Raw genomic sequence first — 21,236 nt, forward strand, 5'->3', positions numbered from 1 at the left:
TTGCTGCCATAAAGATAAAGATCTTGTTCCCAAACTTTGTATTGACTTGTATTTCCACTTATTGAACAATGAATTATTAAACCTGACAAGGTGAATGACTCATAGTGGTTTGGTGTTTTAAATTATTCATCTTTGTGAGCGCTTGTTCCCCAAATAGAAACCCCTATAGCATTTCGTCCGTGTTTTCCGAATTTCGAACCGGGGATGGTCTCAAACGATTCAATTTAGTCCGTAGGGCCGCAAACACGATAACTATAGAAGGAAAATGTAGAAACCTCAAATTTACACGGTAATAGTTAATAGGTAAATTCCATAGAGGAATAAACATAGATAGAGGAAGTAAATGCAATTTTTATATGTTCCCAACATGGTTAGATTACGTTGTCGTATTGTGATATATTTTCAAATCCACAATTTTACTATATCGTTTTGAATGGATATCTCAGAGGAAAGAAAAGATAGAGGTGCCTTATAGCATTTGTTGACATCGCTATAACATTTTTGTTTACAAACACTTATAATGTACTGCGTTGCCATTCTGAGGAAGAAGTAATCTTTTCTCCGTTCTGTGGCATAGATGTTTTGCGAATATTATGAGGATTTGGCAACACGGTTCTGTTGTTGTTATTGCACGTGAAAACGAGGTGCGTTAAGGGTTAACTGTTCATTTTAATTTCACGTTTATAATCGGCGTTATTTCATACAAGTTTGTGAATTTTAGGTTACATATTGTTAATTTTAATTATGGTAAATACTCGAAAAACATGTATAGTGTGTAAAACATCGGAAATGAAAACCTAACCTATCATAGGTTAGTTCACGTTTTGAGTCCATAGGCGTAGAATATATCTCGTCTATGGCGTAGTATTTGTGAGATATCGAAAACTCAATTAAATGCTAACATTTGTAGGTTTCCTCCAAATAGAGAATTTAGCAAAATATTGTGCCACGTATTAATATTGCAAATGAACAATTTGCCGAAATATGCATATGTTTGTTCCAAACATTTCAGCACCGAAAACTTAATAAGAGGCAGTAAGAGAACCATTGACTACGCCACTGAAATGTTTACCGCCCCTCTAGTTGTCAATTTTGCAGGTTTGTTGTTGTCCTATCTCACTTTATCATCATGCTGTTGCAATTGATTACAATACAACGCTATTTACTTCTAAGGGCACCTCTATCTTTTCTTTCCTCTGAGATGGATATTATATTGAATGAAATATAATTATTTGAGTGATTACCGATCAAATATGCATATTTGAATATATGGAAACCGATAACTTTCCTAAATGTCAAATTTTCAGTAAGCAGAATATTTATTGTTTTCTATATCTACCTGCTGAAATCCAAGGTTTGGTAACGTTTGCTCTACTAGTGTCATCGGTTGTTTCACGTCGTTTGGCGCGCTTGAAGTTTGTTTTTTGAATTCCTGTTATAATGAGGTATATTTCAATATATTTTGATTTGATATGAAACGTTGATTGAGAAGCGCATTCTTTATTCAGAAACTCGCGAATTGAGTGAAATATCGTATCACCGATATGTTTTCATTTCCGCGCACTTCATGTCAAATTTGATGGTTCATGTTGGGGACAAAATTTGCTTACTGAAAATGACATATGCTTCCTCTATCTATATTTATTACTCTGAGGAAAAATCCGAACAGGGGTTCTTGAATATGGCCGTTCAAAATTTTGATCTCAGTTTAATTTCAAAACTACGAATTCTATGGAGTAAATTTTGCATTTAGATAAAAATTTCAAGCTTCGCTAGGTTGATCACCATCACTTTAAGATGCATTAGTGACGGTCACTCAAAAACTCCTGAATGATTTTCTGGAATGTTCCGATGTTAATTTCGTTTCAAATATTCCACACTCACTAACTCCGAAAATATCAGAAGTAAGGGTTAGGAGGAGATAATATTCTTTTTAGTATTATTATTTTGTACTAGCTGACCCGGCGAACTTCGTACCGCCCTATAATCAAGAAATATCTGTTATCTTTTTATCCGAATTAAGTTAATTTCTTTATTAAGTTCGAGCAACACAATGCAGAGGCTTCATTTTTAAACTTAAATGCCATGCAATATTGACAAACAACGTTCATTGGTCCAATAGCAACGAAATGCAGTGTACTGTAGTCAATTTCTTTGTTATAATTAAATGCAGCTCTATGAGGGTTAAACGCAACACTTCTATTTTGTTGGTTCCGGTTCCATCGATTCCGTTCAACTTCATTCCGCGTTTCACGTTGCTCATCAGTTTGACTTGCTCTTGTTTTTCTTTGACTTGCAGCATTACGGTTTCTGCGACTTAAGTTTGTACGTCTAATTGCTAATTGCATTATTAAAAACAAAAATTCAACGGAAAATGAAAAAAAACTATAGTACCTATTTTTTTGTGAAAGTATGAAAATGGTCTATAAAAACTTTCCAACATTATATTAATTTGACTCACCTTGTTGAAAAAAACACACACTACAAATTATCCTGTACCATATATTATTCGCACTCGCATCTCGCACTAAACATCCATGCCCTAAACACACAAGAATACACTAAGAACTGGTAAATGAAATATGTAGGTATCTTGTTATTATAACTCCGACCACAGACCAAATCCGACCGATATTCATTCATTCATTCTTTCTCGCTTGTTGGGCTCAACCTTTGGTTATATACCCAGTCACAAATTTGTTGGATTTCTCCTTATTTTCCCACATGTATTACATGTAATTCACCCTCGCATTCATCCTCATGTCAACATACAATTTTTATTTTTTCTCAAAGACTTGAACAATCACTAATTCAAGTCTTTGAGAAAAAATAAAAATCACTTAACATCTTTGCCCTCACTGAGATTCGAACCCGGACCTTCGGTGACGCAGTCGAGGTCTCTGCCGACAACGACACGAAGGCGGCTCTGACCGATGTATTTATAAAGAGCATATAAACATTATAAACTACGTTTCTTTGTTTCAATGTCAACTACGTGAATTATGCAACTTTCGTATTTTTTTCTTACATAAGAACCTCCCCTTTTTAATAACAAATACAACAAAAAAAGAACTAGTGAAATCGGTCCAGCCATTCACGCGTGATGCCGTGACCAAGGGAAAAAGGGATTCATTTTTATATACAGGGTGTTTCCTAAACATGCGGCAAAAATTCAGGGGGTTGTTCCTTGGACTATTCTAAGAATATTTTGTCCTTTGATGATTTTTGAAAAACCTATTTGTTTCGAAGATATAGGGGAAACAAAATTTCAGATAATAACATTTTATTATGAAAAATTACATGAAAATTCAACTCAACCTACAAAAACTGTTGAAAATGACCACCTCTTATAGCGATTCATAATAGTCAAAGATAAAATGTTAATTGCTAATACATCACAAAACGAATTCAAATGAAAACCGTGTTTAATCTGTATTCCTTTACCATCTGCACTTATCAATTTTTAGTCAGAAAACTGGCCGTTTTTAGTAATTGGAATGTTGTTAAACAAATTTAAAAATAAATTGTACCTACTTAGTAAACACAGTGCGGTACGCATTTTTATTTAAACTATTATTAATTTTAAAAATATGAAAAATGTTGTTCGTCCTGTATCTTCGAAACAAAGAGGTTTTTCAAAAATCATCCAAGGACAAAACATGCTTAAAATAGTCCAAGGAACAACCCCCTGAATTTTTGCCGCATGTTTAGGAAACACCATGTATATAGATTGAATGAAATATAATTATATGAGTGTTTACCGATCAAATATGCATATTTGAATATTTGGGATCCGATACTTTTCCTAAATGTCAAATTTTTAGTAAGCAGAATATTTATTGTTTTCTGTATCTACCTGCTGAAATCCAAGGTTTGGTAACGTTCGCTCTCCTAGTGTTATCGGTTGTTTCACGTCGTTTGGCGCGCTTGAAGTTTGTTTTTTGAATTCCTGGTATATTGAGGCTTAGTATAAGGAATGATTATACTATGATTGAGGTATATTTCAATATATTTTGAGTTGATATGAAACGTTGATTAAGAAGCGCATTCTTTATTGAGAAACTCGCGAATTGAGTGAAATATCGTATCACCGATATGCTTTCATTTCCGCGCGCTTCATGTCAAATTTGATGGTTAATGTTGGGGACAAAATTTGCTTACTGAAAATGACATATGCTTCCTCTATCTATATTTATTACTCTGAGGAAAAATCCGAATAGGGGTTCCTTGAATATGGCCGTTCAAAATTTTGTTCTCATTTTAATTTCAAAACTACGAATTCTATGGAGTAAATTTTGTATTTAGATAAAAATTTCAAGCTTCGCTCAAGAACTCCTGAATGATTTTCTGGAATGTTTCGATGTTAATTTCGTTTCAAATATTCCACACTCACTAACTCCGAAAATATCAGAAGTAAGGGTTAGGAGGAGATTATATTCTTTTTAGTATTATTATTTTGTATTATCAAATCTTTCTCAATGCAGTATGGCAAATTTATTACACCTTTTCGAGGTAGCTTGTTCAGTATACCTACTTTTATTTTATTTAATACTTTAACGATACCAACGCTGTTTTGAATTGAGAAATCCTCAAACTGAGTATTCCTTTTAGGCTAAGGGTTTGCTTAAGTAACCCCCACTATTTTTGTACGTAGAATCGACTGAAATAATAAAAAATATAGGATATAAAATTTCGAAATCTTGAATTTTGATGAATTTGAATTGTCCAAGTTGATTATCTTCTTATAAACACCCTGTACATTTTTGGTCCAAACCGCAATCAGTCTTATAATACTACGTGTTTGCAGAATCGAAAAAAATTTCGAAAAAAGCTCCATCTGCCGATAAATTAAAAAACATATGAGTCCTCATCGCCACCATTTTCTTCAAAAGAATCCCATTAACTCATGAACCGTTAAGATTTTACCCAAAGTATGGCATGTTGCCGATATTGCCGTCAAAAAAGCTATCTAATGATGCAATAACATACTGGTTGTGCCTTTTGCAAAAAGTAGTTATATGAAAATATTTTAAGGAGAAAGATCATTGTCTCAAACCCCAATATGCAAATTTTCAGCTCGAAATTATGATAAGTTTTTCATAAACGTCTAATAGGCCATCCCGGTCAATCACCCTGTATTGGTAAATATGTGATATCCAAGCGACCAATTGGAGTATGAACGACGAGCGTCCAAAATCTCGCGATTTCACGTCAGACCTTTAATCATTTTTTTTTATTTCTGTAGTTTATGTTATACTATGTGTAATCCGATGGTTCGAAATGAGAACTACTCATTCTGAACCACGCTATATAGTAATTTGATAGTCTAATTAAGATTATCCGTTGGTCCATATCGAATTCGAACATATACGAGTAGAAATTCACATCATACGTTGAAATAGAGATTATTACATTCGTGCTATTGCGCTGTTGTTTATATTAGTTGCGTTATTTGGTTATTGTAGATGTTACACTTTTACTAAGGTATTATGTAATGTGTTTCATGATTTTGAGCTCGTTAATTAACCCATATTGCTGATAGTGCTTAAGTATGATGGTACCTAGAATTGATACCAAGAGTAGAAGTAAATATTGTCTTGGAAATGATTCAGTGTTTTGAACGCTACTGTTTTTTTGTAGTTGGGTGGGTTTTGTTATTGAAGAATGTGAACAGAATGAATAATTTGCTGATTCTGATAATAATATACCTAATTCTATTTTTATTTAGGTTTTCCAGGAAATGACTCAAAAAAATATTATTTGAAAACAAATATGTATTTTCAATGTTTGAGCTTTACAATTATTTGTGACGCTCTTGTTCATTGAGAATACTCTTGAAAATTGGCATAAAAATACGAATGATTATTTTATATATACAAACTAAATATCAACCGAGACTTATTGTATTTTTTTAGATATTTTTTTTGAATACTTATGGCTACGTGACCTATGAATTAGAGGTTCAAACAAAATTGAGACATTCCTCGGATAATTTCAATAAAAAAAGTCCATGGGCCTGTAAACGCTTTGTTTTCGAGATACAGGGTGAAAAGTTTGGTTTTTTCGAATTTTTTCTGATAGCATCTGCACTTCCCAAGATATTCAAGTGCAATTTGGCATGGATATATCAATTTAGACTTAACATCACTAAAAATACCGATTTCGATTGTAAATCTACAGGGCGATATTTTTTCTGGCTTCCTTTTTTTTCTTCTGAACTTTGATCTGGTACTGAACTTTTTGATTTCTTGTAGTTTTGTCTTATCTAACACCGATTTTGAGGAAAAAAATTCAATCAATTCTCTTGAAATCCTCAGGAAAATTTAAATTATTATGAAATTCCAGTTGAAGGTTGTGGTGAAGTTTTGATGCTGTATAAATAATTAATATGGATTTGATAAAATCATATAATCATCAAAAAAAGTAGGACCACAAGAAACACCTTGAAATTCGATACCAAATGAGTCATGGGTCTATGTTTATAGACCTTTTTTTATTATATCCAAAAATCTCTCATTTTCTCTCATTTATTCAGGTTGTTCCTAAAATTTCTGGTATAAACGTTGAACTTGTTATTTTACACAAAATTTTAACTCGGTTATATTTGTTGCCAAGGAAATAATCATTTTCGTTTTTACTTGGAATTTTATATTGAACCAAAATTTTAAACGAAGCTTGAAATTAATATTTTACATCTGAAATCTGGAGTTACGATCAACATGAAATTTTGTATCAAGCTTGAAACGAAAACATTGCAAATCAGTGGGATCTTTTATCACTGAAATATTGGGTTTCCCTTTAGATTCTGCCTGACTTTTCAATGGTTCAAATATCGCGATCAACAAAAAAATTGCACATAAAGCTTGAACAAGATCGAATAAATACAAAATTTCATCTCGATCAAGTCTGCAGTTTTTGAATTATCAAGGAAACCAACAATATAACAACATAAATGTTGTTCGTCTGAGGTAGAAGCAATTTGTTGTAATTCACCTGCATAAAACTAACATATTTTTTGCTGTCTTCGAAGCTCGATGTTTAAGATGCCATTCATTTTGAATTCTGGTCATTACAGGAAGCTATTAACTTCGAATTTTGATGTCCATTTTGTTTACCTGGCTTTTTAATACTTGTTTTTTCTTATAAAGACAAATATGTCTACATTAGCAAGTCCAAGGTTTATCAGGAATAGATGATTATTAATTTTCTATGCGAATAATGACAGTTATTATGAAACACTTCCCTAATTGGAAGTAACATTAAGAATTTGTTGGTTGATGTCCATAATTTTTGGGAAGTGAATTTTAATACAGTCTGCGTCTGTTGAAGGTTGATTTTAAATGAGTTCTCAATACTACAAGAGAAACATAATTCGTTTAAATATAAGATGTAAATTTGAAACAATTCATAGCTTCCCATCTTTCTCAAAAAATAAATATCTTATTGTTTATGCTTACTGAAAAGCATTACAAATTTTAAACAATGCTTCATTAATTTCGCTTTCAACATAAAAAATCTCTACTTTTAAAGAAAAAACATGATAGAATATGCAGTGGCGAAAATCGAAACCGAGGTCGTCCAAACCAAATTTTAAAAATTCATAACTTTGAAACTATAAAAGCTACAAGCTACAATACCAAATGAAAATTTGAAACGCTCTGAATTGAAAATTTCATACATCATCTAAAGGAATTTGATTTCAGTGAGAAGTAACAACAACTTAAAGACACTTTTCATATCATCATATGCAATGTAAAAAACTGAATTCAGCATTTAACTAACAATAAATGGTTTAAATTTCAAAATTCTATTCCTAGATTTGTAGCATTCAAAATTCTGAGATTTGATTCTAGAGCTAGGAGGATCAGAGCAACACAGAAACCGATTTTCGTATCAAATTCATCTTGTTTTTAATCCACCGTTGAGAAATATATTCGTTAAAAAATATCAAATTAGAGATTTCGAAGAAAACTTATGATTTATGTAAATTCTTTTGAATACTCGGGGAAAATCACACCAACTGAAACTTCAGTTAGATCAAATAAGTAATATACAGCCGAAAGATTGATTGGTAAAGCCAAGTCTATTACCATCCATAAAATCACTTTAAGGCAATTTTTTTTCTAAAGATTCATCTACAGAACACAAGTCCTGATGTTAGGATTTCTATACATTTAATATACAGAGTATCCCATATAAAATTTCGTGTTTCGATTTAAAGAGCTTTGAAAGATTACCAAAAATACTTGGAATTTTTATTTGAGGGTGACAGTTTATCAGATTAGGTATGACTTGATTGATTATATTCATCAACCAAAATTCAAAAAGAACCTTATACGTCGGTCCTCCTTTGCAAAACGATTATAAAGGTTTCCGTCGAGTCATAAACAAACTTCAACATTGTTAAACCACTTGCCAGACCGCATCAAAGTCAAAGTCAAATTTTGCCATAATTTTATGACTGTCAAAATATTTGACATGATGTACACTTCTTCAAGAGTAGGTACCGCTTGTACTCTTATCTCATCTAATAAGCTATACAGAGTGAACGACAGGCTATAAACAAATCCTTAGAATTATGGCTAAGGTATTGTATTCCAATATCTACTGGCGATTTTGAAGATAAGGTACCTACACCAGACTTGTAAATGAGCTCTAATAATCCTAGAAAGTGCCAGATGCCGTAAAATTCTAAGGTGCCATAATATCTGTTCTAACACGAAGAAGGGAAAATATTTTTTTTGAAATGCAAATTAGGGGTTTAGCTGCATTCCGAACCTTTAACTGTTAATAAAGATATTTACAAAGCAATGATTTCTACTATACCTAAATGTTGACTTTCGACTTTTTCGTTTTAGAACTGTATTCTAATTCTAAACATTAAACTGTAAATATAGATGTTCACAATGAAATGATTTCTATTTTCCCAACTCATTTCTCTTTCGTTTCAATACTTTGGAATAGTATGAGAAATAAATAGATCCAAGAAAAGTTACATTTACGGGTTCTCCAATAGAAATATTTATAAATATATAATAAATATATTCAAGGGAATATTTGGGTTTACATCTTCACAAAATTCAAATAGTTCAAGAACTGAAGACATTATGCCACTATAGCACCATAACTGTCGTTGATTTTCTGATAAATCTTGAAGAACAAACAAAATTGTAGAATTTAAAATGATGAAAATCCACCCAATTATGCTGAAATTCCAAAAATTACTGAAGAATTAACAATAACGTTCTATATATAAAATAAAACCAAATTTATGTGAAAAAAAAGATGAATTATTGGGTTGTCTCATATCGATCTCGTTTGCAGAAACAGATTTTCCTTAAAACTTGAGATGAGGAGATGACATTTTTCAATTAGATTTACCTAGATCAATAATTTCAAGCTTCATGCAGAATTTCAAGCGTAACTAGTATCACTTTTCCAGCGTTAACAAAATAATAATAAATAAATATATGGTATTCACTACAAAAGTCGGTTGTCACAACACTAGACTTATTCAGCATTAAATTTAAATTGGCCATTTATCATAATTGTAATTATTTTACGATGTCATCCTAAAGCTATTGATTTTCTCGACGCCTGTGGACGCCTGTTGACGCCTCGGGAGAATATAGAGGTGTTAAATCTGGTAAACAAGATGATCACTTCTATTCACCTCTCAAGCTGCCAAAACCACTTACAATTTCGTGCGGTTTTTAAAATATCGCATTCAGGTCAACAGTCTCATCCTGTTCTCCCCATTGGTTGAAGTAATGTTTATTCAAAAACACTGCAACTTTTACATATTGCTGTATTATTTCCTCTTTCAAAAAAGTATCTCAACTCGTGAGGAAGATGCAATATTCTCAGTTGTTCTTGAGCTACTCACACGGTTTCGATTCTTCACATCACTAACTTGTTCCAACAGCTCAAATTTTCAAAATCAACAGTCACTATTGCCGGCCGAAAAGTTGCTTCACGCCGACCCAAATGTGCTTTAGTTTTAAGAACTGTGACTGCAAAATTTTCATCATTTTTGTTGTGAATTTTAACAATTTCAATGCGTTGTTGATGTGTATATTGTTTCATTTATAGTAAAGGCGTAGTTTTTACTTGTCGAATGTTAAAAGATGACAGCTAAAAAAAATATCAGCTGCCCAGATTGCAGGCTATTCAGAATGATATGTACCTCTTATTGGAAAATCCTTTATTAGAGTTGTTCCCATGATAAATCGCTCAAAACAGTTTACAGAATTATGAAAATTCAAACTTGTTAATATTTTTTCTCTATTTCAGTGTCTTAATGTGTTCATTACCGTTCTAAAAACAGTGCTGTAATGAACTCATTACAGCATCGTTTTCAGTTATATTTTCGTTTTTTAGTTGTCTATACTGACTTCCAATCCTATCAAATTTCAAAAACGTCAATAATTGTCAATATGAGATGGATATAGTGAAATGATTTACAACATTATTCGCAATTTCTCTTAATCCTGTTGGCGATTTTGTCAGACATAATTCACGAATTTAATGAGTAATTGTAAGTTATTTCAAAATTCAAAACGAACGATTCTTATTCAAATTTCATAAATCTGTCAATTTTCGTAACAGTCACACCAACTTCTATGATACAATACAAAAGCCACTAGGATATATAATCTGAATTTTTCATTGAATTTCGACAATATTTGACAAAACTTTTCTGTACTAGAGAAAATATCATCTGATACTCGTTGAAGAAGGCAATTCCAACACTCATGCGTTCGAAACTCGCTTCTTCTTCGCTCGCTTTCGTATTTCGCATTCGTGTTGGAATAGGAGCCCATTTTGCAACTTGTTTTAAAATATACTATTAGTTCTAGTTTCAGAGTGATGAATTTCTCAATATTCTTCACACTGAATGAATATAGTGCAAATTGAGTAACTTGATGTGCCACAGAAATCTCTTGACCACAGGTTCGAGTCTGACTAGAATCAATGTTTTTTTTATTACACAAGTCGTTTTTTATCGAAAAATCTCTGGATTTGGATTCATACAGAAATAATAGTAATTTACGTAACAAGTCCGGAAAATAGGGTTTTTTTGGACGAATAGACAAAATTCCAGGACGAGCGTAAGCGAGTCCTGGAAGTCTGAGTCCAAAAAAACCATTTTCGGGCGTGTTGCGTACAATATTTTTTCGGCAACCATGTAAAATAACACTATCGCTGCTGCTTTCCATATTTTATTGCGATTGCGATCAAAAAACATGCAAATTTTTGACAACTAATTTCATATGAACTGTCAGCCGTTATCTCGGTTGCTATGGATTCTATGATTCTTTTCCGGCCTAGTCCGGGAAGTACGTACTTCCCAACTAGGCCGGGAAATGATACTTTCTCAGAGAAAAAGCGTCCGAAAAAAAATCATTTTTTCGGCAACCGTCCGGGAAGTGCTCACTTTCCGGACGCTTTTTCTCTGAGAAAGTAGCATTTCCCGGCCTAGTTGGGAAGTACGTACTTCCCGGACTAGGCCGGAAAAGAATCATAGAATCCATAGCAACCGAGATAACGGCTGACAGTTCATATGAAATTAGTTGTCAAAAATTTGCATGTTTTTTATCGCAATAAAATATGGAAAGCAGCAGCGATAGTGTTATTTTACATGGTTGCCGAAAAAATATTGTACGCAACACGCCCGAAAATGGTTTTTTTGGACTCACAGACTTCCAGGACGAGCTTACGCTCGTCCTGGAATTTTGTCTATTCGACCAAAAAAACCCTATTTTCAGGACTTGTTACGTAAATTACTATTGTGAAATTTGCAGTGTTCTTCATGCACAAAACCTTGGTAAAATCTGAATCGTTTGTGGCGGCGTTAAAACGACGTAAAACACAAAACTGCAGCAATATTCAAAACGCAATTCATGCAGAAAATTGAAAAACCAATACGTGTACCTACGATAGCTCATAAATCTTTGTTTGAAGCTAGTTGGCAGCATGTTAATGAAAATTTCCTAGGTAAACATTGTCGTTGTGCTTATAAACAAGCAATGCTTACACCTGTATGGGATGATTTGATCCATAAAACATCGAAGGTTTTTTTCTAAAGAAGTGAATGTGCGGAAAACAGGTTCTTCGAATGGCCGGGCAATAAAATATAGAAATATTCCAAATTATCGGCCTTGCCGCCAGTTTCGATTTCGTCTGATTTTTTCACCGAAATTACCATGGTTTGATGGGTATGATTCACTCAAGGATGAAATTCTGTATTGGTACACCGGATTGAGATTCGTGACGTATGGGGGAAGACCAGAAATGTTCCAATTCGCGCGTTTGAAGGGCATTTTCGACGCATGGGGTTGGCAAAACCAGTGGCGGCTCGACGGTGACGAATTGGGAATCAGACAATGATTTGAACTCTCCCTAATACTAAAATTATTCTAACCTTCGATAAATGCATAACTCCAAAACTATTGAAGTTAGAACCTTGCGTTAAAAATATTGTATTTGGTAATAATAATGTAATAACCGAGCCTGAGGATTCACGGTCAACGGATTTTCATTCTAGCTGAGTGACATTTTTTTGAGGTCATTTTTTAAAAATTGTAGTGTCTTTCGGACCACCTGTAGAGAGATACGTAAATTTGCAGAATACTTTTTTTGCATTCGATAAAAAATGAATTGTATAATTGTCTCGAACGGTTTTCAAAATATGCAAGATATGTTCTTCAGTTCAAACTACTATATTCATGAAATTTTTCGAAAAAAAGAACCTACGTCAAAAAGTACCACAGATAAATGATGTCAAGTGGGGTATTTCCATAGAGTAATAAGAATGGATAGAGGGAGTATACGCAATTTTTTCATGTCCCCAACATGGTTAGATTACGTTGTCGGATTGTGATATATTTTCAAATCCACAATTTTACTATATCGTTATGAATGTGTATTATATTGAATGAAATATATTTATTTGAGTGATTCCCGATTGAATATGCAAATTTGAATATTTGGAATTTGATGTTTTTCCTAATTGTAGAATTTGTAATAAGCAGAATATTCTTTTTTTTCTGTATCTACCTGCTGAAATCCAAGGTTTGGCAATTTTTGCTCTCCTAGTGTCATCGGTTGTTTCAAGTCGTTTGGCGCGCTTGAAGTTTGTGTTCTGAATTTCTGATATATTTAGGTATTTATTTCAATATCTATATTTTGAGTTGATACGAAACGTTGATTCACTATGGGACATAAGAAGTGCGTTCTTTGAGGAGAAACTCACGAATTGAGTGAAATATAATATCACTGATCTGTTTTCATTTCCACGCGCTTCATGTCAAATTTGATAGTTCATGTTGGGGACAAAATTTGCTTACTGAAAATGACATATGCTTCTTCTATCTATGTTTATTACTCTGAGGGTATTTCGAAATCAGAATTTTTATGGAGATTTTAAGTATGATATAAAAATTGGGCATAGTCATTTAAAAAAAAACAAGGAAACAGGGTAGTATTGTGTTTCACCACTTTGGGATCAGCCTGTAGATTCAAAAATAATTTAAGCTTATGTGATGAGTAGGTACTGTCGATTCCGTCAAAATTTCAATCATTCCCTTAACACAAAATTTCCTAGACTTATCGACCAATCAAGCACTCATCCTGTATATTCTGATTTCTGAGGTAGTAAACTTTCGGTTATTGTATGAGCAGATTCGATAATTTCTGGTGGATTATTTTGAAATTCTAGATCTGATTTGTTTGTTTCAACACTAAATATTGAATCATCAGTTTGGATCACATGATAGAGTTTATGTATTCTCTAGGTCATATAAATAATTCAGTAATATTCAAGTGATGGAATGAAATTCAGTCAAAATACTTACAAAACCATGTGTTGCAGTATTATTATTACATATCGAGTTATAGAACACTAACATGTAATTAAATTTAAAATAAGAAGAGCTATATTCTGAAGCAGTCGTGGTGAAAAAAAATTCCATCATCATTTTCAGAGAATTCGAAATCATAGAATTTCGACTACGTAATATTTACCTTGTTTCAAATTGATCATTTTTGTTTATCTATATCATAACTTCTTTCCTTCTGAACATTTCCAATGCTTCATCAACGAATTAAAAATTATGAAATTCTTCACTAATGGAAGTAAGAAATCTTTTTCTTCTTTCGATAAGATTAAAGCTAATGATCCTATTCTTCCAATCATTTATTAAACCAACACAAAGCGGAGACTTATATTGATCGAAATATTGTTTTTATTCCAGATAGGACCATTTTCGTACAACCATGGAAGGTCCTAGCGATTTGGAACTGAAAAGAAGGCAGTTCAAAAATCAGGCGTCCACAGTTCAAACCAGAAGACAACAAGCTGTTTGTGTCAGGAGAGCTTGCAAAAAATATGGCAGCAAAAGCAGTCCTTTCATCATTTTGGATGGCCTCAATATGACTGTGCCCAAAGGATGCATGTAAGTTGTAATTTAAGAAATTTTTCGTCTTAGACAACATAAAACGAGTACCTACACATGGTGATACTATCTAAATCTTTCATTTCTATTGAATATCCAGTTGTGTAACTGATTTTGAAGCTGCTATTTCAATTCCAGATATGGTCTTTTAGGAGCTAGTGGCTGTGGAAAAACAACATTACTAAATTGTATTGTTGGAAGAAAAAGATTGAATTCTGGAGAAATATGGGTTCTTGGTGGTACTCCTGGTTCCAGAGGTAGTGGAGTACCAGGACCTAGGGTTGGATATATGCCTCAAGTGAGTTGGTTAAAATGATTTCTTTATCCAATTCTTTGAAACGCGAATTGGGAATCAATTCAATCAACATTCAAATTAATTATTAAACTGACACTTGTGTCTTTAATTGAATCTAGAAATTATATCAGTTTCATATTAAAAATCACAATTTTTATAATTTTTGGAATATTGAGCAGGCTTTCTGGTACGATTGTAATTCTATCATAGTCTATGTTGATGGACAGCAAATCAAAATCAATTTTTTCGTTAATATATATGACGAAAATGCTGGTCATTGAGATTACAATTCTTCCAAAAAGATTTTTCTGTATTCGAAGATTAAAATTATAACATTTTTAAAAAATTTCGAGATTCAAAAGTTGTATCCGTCAGAATTCAATATAAGTTTGAGTTTTTAACAGGAAATAAACATTATATAATTTGTCCAAAAATACAAATGTAATCATAAGACTCCTTTTCAAAGTTAATTTTATCACCAAAACAAAACCTGTATACCTCACAGGATGTCTATGAAATCTGCATTATAATATAATAGGAGGAGTTTAATTTGAAAGAAACTCCGCAAAGCACTAAATTACGAAAAAACAAATTTAGAATTCAATCAAAATCCAGTTTCATTCGCCCAGTGACACGAAGGAAATAATAACTTAGATCTCATTCGGTTTAATTAAAAATCATGTCATAAGGAAACCAGCGATAGATTAACTTTCTAAATCGAATCATCAAATTAAATAATCAAAATACACTGCGCAAAAGAATTAACGCACATTATGGAAATCTCAAATTTATTCTACAACTGAAGGTGTTCTCAATGATAATTATTTTTATCAGAATTATGCATGCATATGTTTTCCACTTTCAACGTTTTTCTTCGATACAGATGTTTTTTCCCAGTAGGAATAAAAAAAGATGAGATTATCAGATTTTCAATGTATTGGCTCCATTCTGAAATCAGTTGTTCTCGATCAATTCTATTGATCAATAGTTTTTCTTTCGTTTGATTTTCTACACTCGATCGATATGCAACGCGAAACACGCAATTTGACCCAAGAGGAATGTGCCCAAGCGATAGTTTTGTGAGAAGAAGGGTGGACATACACAAGAATTGCAGAAAGGTTTGGAGTTTCCCATACAAGTGTGTCCAGAATGTTGCAGCGATTCAGGGAGACAGGTATGAATGTCCGAAGACCAGGACAGGGTAGACCACGGGTAACAACTGCCATTTAAGAACGTTACTTGAGAGTTTCTTCGTTGAGACAACGGTTTGCAACCGCTCGCCTCCTTCAAAATCAGCTTGAGCAAACTCATGGGGTGCAAATTGGCACTCAGACAATAAAAAATCGCCTCAGAGAATATGATTTAAGGCCTCGTGTCGCGGTAAGATGCCCAGCTTTACCCCAGCCCATCGAAGGGCGCGTTTGGTTTATGCGAGAGAGCATATCCATTGGGAAGAGGCTGATTGGGAAAGAGTGCACTGAGCATATATTCCATGTGGACGTCTGTATACAAGGGAACGTCGATCACAATGGTAGAGGCAGAATCTAGACTCATCTGTGAAGGGAACTCTTTCCCAATCAGCCTTTTCCCAATGGATATGCTCTCTCGCAAAATCCAAACGCGCCCTTCGATAGGCTGGGGTAAGAGCTGGGCCTCTTGCCGCGACACGAGGCCTCAAATCATATTCTCTGAGGTGATTTCTTATTGTCTGAGTGCTAATTTGCACCCCATGAGTTTGCTCAAGCTGATTTTGAAGGAGGCGAGCTGTTGCAAACCGTTGTCTCAACGAAGAAACTCTCAAGTAACGTTCTTGAATGGCAGTTGTTACCCGTGGTCTACCCTGTCCTGGTCTTTGGACATTCATACCTGTCTCCCTGAATCGCTGCAACATTCTGGACACACTTGTATGGGAAACTCCAAACCTTTCTGCAATTCTTGTGTATGTCCACCCTTCTTCTCGCGAAACTACCGCTTGGGCACATTCCTCTTGGGTCAAACTGCGTGTTTCGCGTTGCATATCGATCGAGTGTAAAAAATCAAACGAAAGAAAAACTATTGATCACTAGAATTGATCGAGAACAACTGATTTCAGAATGGAGCCAATACATTCAAAATCTGATAATCTCATATTTTTTTATTCCTGCTGGGAAAAAACATATGTATTGAAGAAAAACGTTGAAAGTAGATAACATATGCATGCATAATTCTGATAGAAATAATTATCATTGAGAACACCTTCAGTTGTAGAATACATTTGAGATTTCCATAATGTGCGTTAATTCTTTTGCGCAGTGTATAACCGAATCCTCTCGATTTGCAGGAAGTGGCGCTTTATGGTGAATTCACCATCAGAGAAACCCTGAAATATTTCGGTTGGATAGCTGGAATGAAGAACAAGGACATCGAGGAGAAATTGAACTTCCTCCTGGAGTTCCTCATGCTTCCAGACGCAGACAGACAGGTCAAGAATCTGTCAGGAGGTCAGCAGAGGAGAGTTTCTCTTGCAGCCACTTTGGTCCATGAGCCTGAGCTGTTGATTTTGGACGAGCCCACTGTAGGTGTGGATCCTCTTCTTAGGGCTAATATCTGGAAGCATTTGGTGCAAATTACGAAGAATGGAAGGACTACTGTTATTATAACCACTCATTATATTGACGAAACTAGGCAGGCTCATCAGGTAGGTAACAAAATAGTACATTATGGTGAAGTGTATCTTTAGAGCATGCGCAACGAGTTTGCGCAAAGTTGAAGGAGCTTCAAAGGCATATATTCACGATTTTCAATAAGAATGATACATTTCAAAATGGTTATAATGGCAACGCTCTTATTATTTTTTGGTATTGGATTTCAAATTGTATCAATCCTATTGAAAAACAATCTATTATGAGGTGTACAACTTTGCTATTACCGTTTTGCAATAGATGGCTGTAGCGGTAAGTGGTAGTCGAAATAAAAAGATCGTAGGTGTCATACTATAAGCTATAGGTATTTGTAAACATAATTCCATCGAAATCTTAGTCGATTTGTGTCTACATCATAAAATTATTCTCGATTAAACATGTCAGCTTACGAGCCAAATTCTCGTTATTTGCGGGAGGTTTCAATTTTCTGCTTTGATATGAAAAAATCTGCGGCTGAGGCTCATCGAATCCTCTCAAATACCTATGGTGAGGCCGTTATTAGTGAAAGAACGTGCCGACAGTGGTTTCAACGCTTCATGAACCGAGATATTGAAGTCGAAGACAAGCATGGCGATGGAAGAGAGAAGGTTTTCGAAGATTCGCAGAATTGATGGCATCACTTGATAAAGACTCGTGTCATATGCAACAAAATTGGCAGGATCTTTGGGAGTGACGCAACAAGCCATTTCAAAACTCAGAGGTTCTAGCTGTTGATATACATGTTTGTGTTATGTCTAGGGTTCATTAGTGTATAGGCGATCCTCTGAAATAATTTTTTTCCTACCTGGGGCTTGAACTCCTCTCCTCAGAGATAGGTAGCAGTTCATCTTTGTAGTGGTGGATGCGCTTTGTGTGTACTCTGTAATAAATGGTGGATGTGATTAAATTTTCATTCAAAGTGGTTAATTTTAGGGAATTTAGGGATTACCACCATGTGGTTTTCCGTGTATCAGTCAAACTTTGGTACCCATTCATTTCCATTTTGGCGCTCCTGCGATGACCAAGCTTTGTATGGTGTACAAATTACATTATCTTCTTTCTCTTTTTGAAGCAAATAAGTAGAGGGAGGCACTGTAGATAATTCGATTGATTATTTTTTTCCAAATCCGAATAATTCGCTTCGACTTTTCATTTTACCTCTATCAATTCCATAATGAATTAATTAAAGGATGATATTATTAAGCTGAATAACCGACCGATATTTCAGTAGAATTTTTGTCCAACGTTCAACCTTGGTACATCTCACAGTTTTACTTTAGGCTTCTTTTCGTCTTACCATACTCGAGCCAATATTTCTAAACCAATAGATAAAAAGCCGATGCGTTCATATTTTCACAATTTCTAGGAAACTCCATATTCACTCTTAGATAAATAGAACCAAGGATTTTACTTCCGATATCTCCGGTTTTTCTAATGATAAATGTCAACAAAGTGGAAAAAGGTGATTTTCGGAAAAGAGCTCAAGGTAGACCACTAGGAATTGTCATTTACATAACTTACGGCAAAATTTATGGCTGAATTACAACATTTAGATGTCAGGTTTTGACTTATTATAGTTAATTTGAATGAGAATTAATACGTCATTCAGAAAACTAGGAAATAGTGCGCTGTTCAAAATATTTACACACTCACTTCTTTCAAGTAGAATCTTTCAATATCAAAAAAGATTAAACTCTTAAAAGAGTGCCTACTCCAAATATTAAAAAAAATTTGTCAGAGGATCGAAGAAAATAATGAATTTGAAAAAAGTTCATTAGATAATAATTTTGAATTGAAGAAATCATAAATTTCCAAAAGTTTTTTTCAAGTTGATTTCCTCCAAAAACTAGGAATTCTCTTACAAAGAAAATACCTACTACATTAGTGGGAATACATATACAAAAGAAATTGCAGTTTTTACCTAGTAGAAAAAAACTATTTAGTTGTTCTTGTAGTAAACAAATCTATTAATGAAATCCATTGATGAAAAAGCATAACATGCAACTACTTATAAATTGGATTACTTGATAGCGATAAAATTGACGAATGATGGAAGAAATGATTCCTATAATTCCTTAATTGAATTATTATGTTTGGGATAATGGTTGTTTTCAACATCATTAGCTATTCAGTACTCTGACCATCAAGATATTTAAAAATAATCATAGGAATGATATACTAATAATTCTAGCAATAAGGTAATCACACTGTTACTCAGCCGTGAAGATTAGTTCATTTCTTCGAGAAATATGGAAATCTTGCAAAAACATTGATTGTTTTAGTTCAATTTTGATTTACAGTTACATACAATTGAAAATTATTTTGTGGGTTCATCAATTTTTGAATCAAAATAGTTTCAAATTATAATTCTTGTTAACCTGATGAAAAAACAAATTGAACGTTTGATTCACAGACAGTGGCGTCATCAGTATAGATAAGACAGTTTTCGAGGGAAATTTGAAATGTTAAAAACATAAAATGGGATATTGCTGTATCTTCACTAAAATATCAATTTAAGATTGAAAAAGACTTTCATTAACACTTGAATCAGTTTCCGAAGACAAAATACGACAAATAATATTTCAACTTGGTTGGATCTGTTGACACAGAAATATTCACTTTTTTTTGGTTCTGATGATGCGATGAACAGAAAATTTTGCTTCAAACTTGGGACCGTTATTTTACGTACAATTTCAAATCTGTTGTCAATGAAATATCCAGTTTTTTTCAGTATTCTTGATTTTTTTCTTGTTTTCATGAAGCTTAAAATTGTTATTTTAAATCTAAATTCGAGAGTTGTCGTGTGAATCTGAGGACGAATTGGTTATCAGTGAGACAAACTTTACATTTGAAACTTTTTCCGTTGAAAATTCAAGAAATATAGGCATCGGGAAGAGAGTTAAAAAAAAAATTCAAGAATAATTTTTAGACAATCGAATATCAAGTTCTCTTTACACTTGGGAAGCAAGGGCTTACCTAGGATCAAAACTAGGGGGGTTTAGGTTGTAGCATTATATAAAATAACGATAAATTACCCTAATTTAATAATTTTGAATAGTGCAGTCTTTTTAATTAAAATAGTTATTTCAAGAATTTCAACGAATTTCAGTAATGAAATTCAATAACTATTAATTATAATGTTTCCAGGGGGGGCAGCTGTCCCCTCTGCTCGTCGCTGGGTACGCCCATGTTGGAAAGTTTCATAAGTTTGAAACTGTATAAGTAACTATTATAGCAACTCATCAAATTTCGTCAAACTAAAATCGATATGATATAGCCTAATCATTTGAATCCATTAGAAGAAAATTGTTAATTGTTAAGAATGATCGCTTCCAGTGCGAAAATTATGCAGATATGTAATTTGACGAAATAAAATATTACCTATCATTGCGGAGAGAACCATAATTATCAACCTAATAACTCATTGTTTCAATTTATGCTGAACAAGACATTGAAAATTTTCTTTAATTACTCATGTGGTTCGAGAATATCATTTTAAAATACAAGTATGTTGTAATACTAGGTATTTACTATGAAAAAGATCATTTATTACATTCATGTTATTACATGTTCGAACTTCCGATACGACTCAATTTGAAGCTCAGAAATTTTATTAGTTTTTGAGTCAAAATATTGGTGTTTCCGAATATTAAAACAGATTTTCAAAATTTCGGTGTACATGGTGTTGTTTCGAGGATTCAAACGATTCATAATTTTTTGTTTACCCGGACCTGGATTTTCAAAGCGGTTATTGCATGATACGTTTGGGCTCCCAATTAGGAACATATTTGCCAAATATGAAGAAAATATACCTAGTGGTTCGTT

At 33.4% G+C, this 21,236-nt stretch overlaps 1 protein-coding gene across 2 annotated transcripts in view; it reads left to right on the plus strand.

Moving 5' to 3' along the window:
• LOC123679768 (ABC transporter G family member 20) overlaps positions 1–21,236 on the plus strand; it is a 43,761-nt gene that overhangs the window by 9,730 nt on the left and 12,795 nt on the right. For both annotated transcript variants that reach the window (XM_045617251.1, XM_045617250.1), the window contains 3 exons: positions 14,256–14,456; positions 14,595–14,754; positions 17,072–17,428. In XM_045617251.1, the coding sequence (XP_045473207.1) occupies positions 14,278–14,456; positions 14,595–14,754; positions 17,072–17,428 (696 nt within the window). In that variant the 5' untranslated portion in view covers positions 14,256–14,277. The remainder of the gene's footprint in view (positions 1–14,255; positions 14,457–14,594; positions 14,755–17,071; positions 17,429–21,236) is intronic.

This window comes from Harmonia axyridis, chromosome 5 (genome assembly GCF_914767665.1).
Source record: "Harmonia axyridis chromosome 5, icHarAxyr1.1, whole genome shotgun sequence".
In the NCBI taxonomy this organism is placed as follows: Eukaryota; Metazoa; Arthropoda; class Insecta; order Coleoptera; family Coccinellidae; genus Harmonia; species Harmonia axyridis.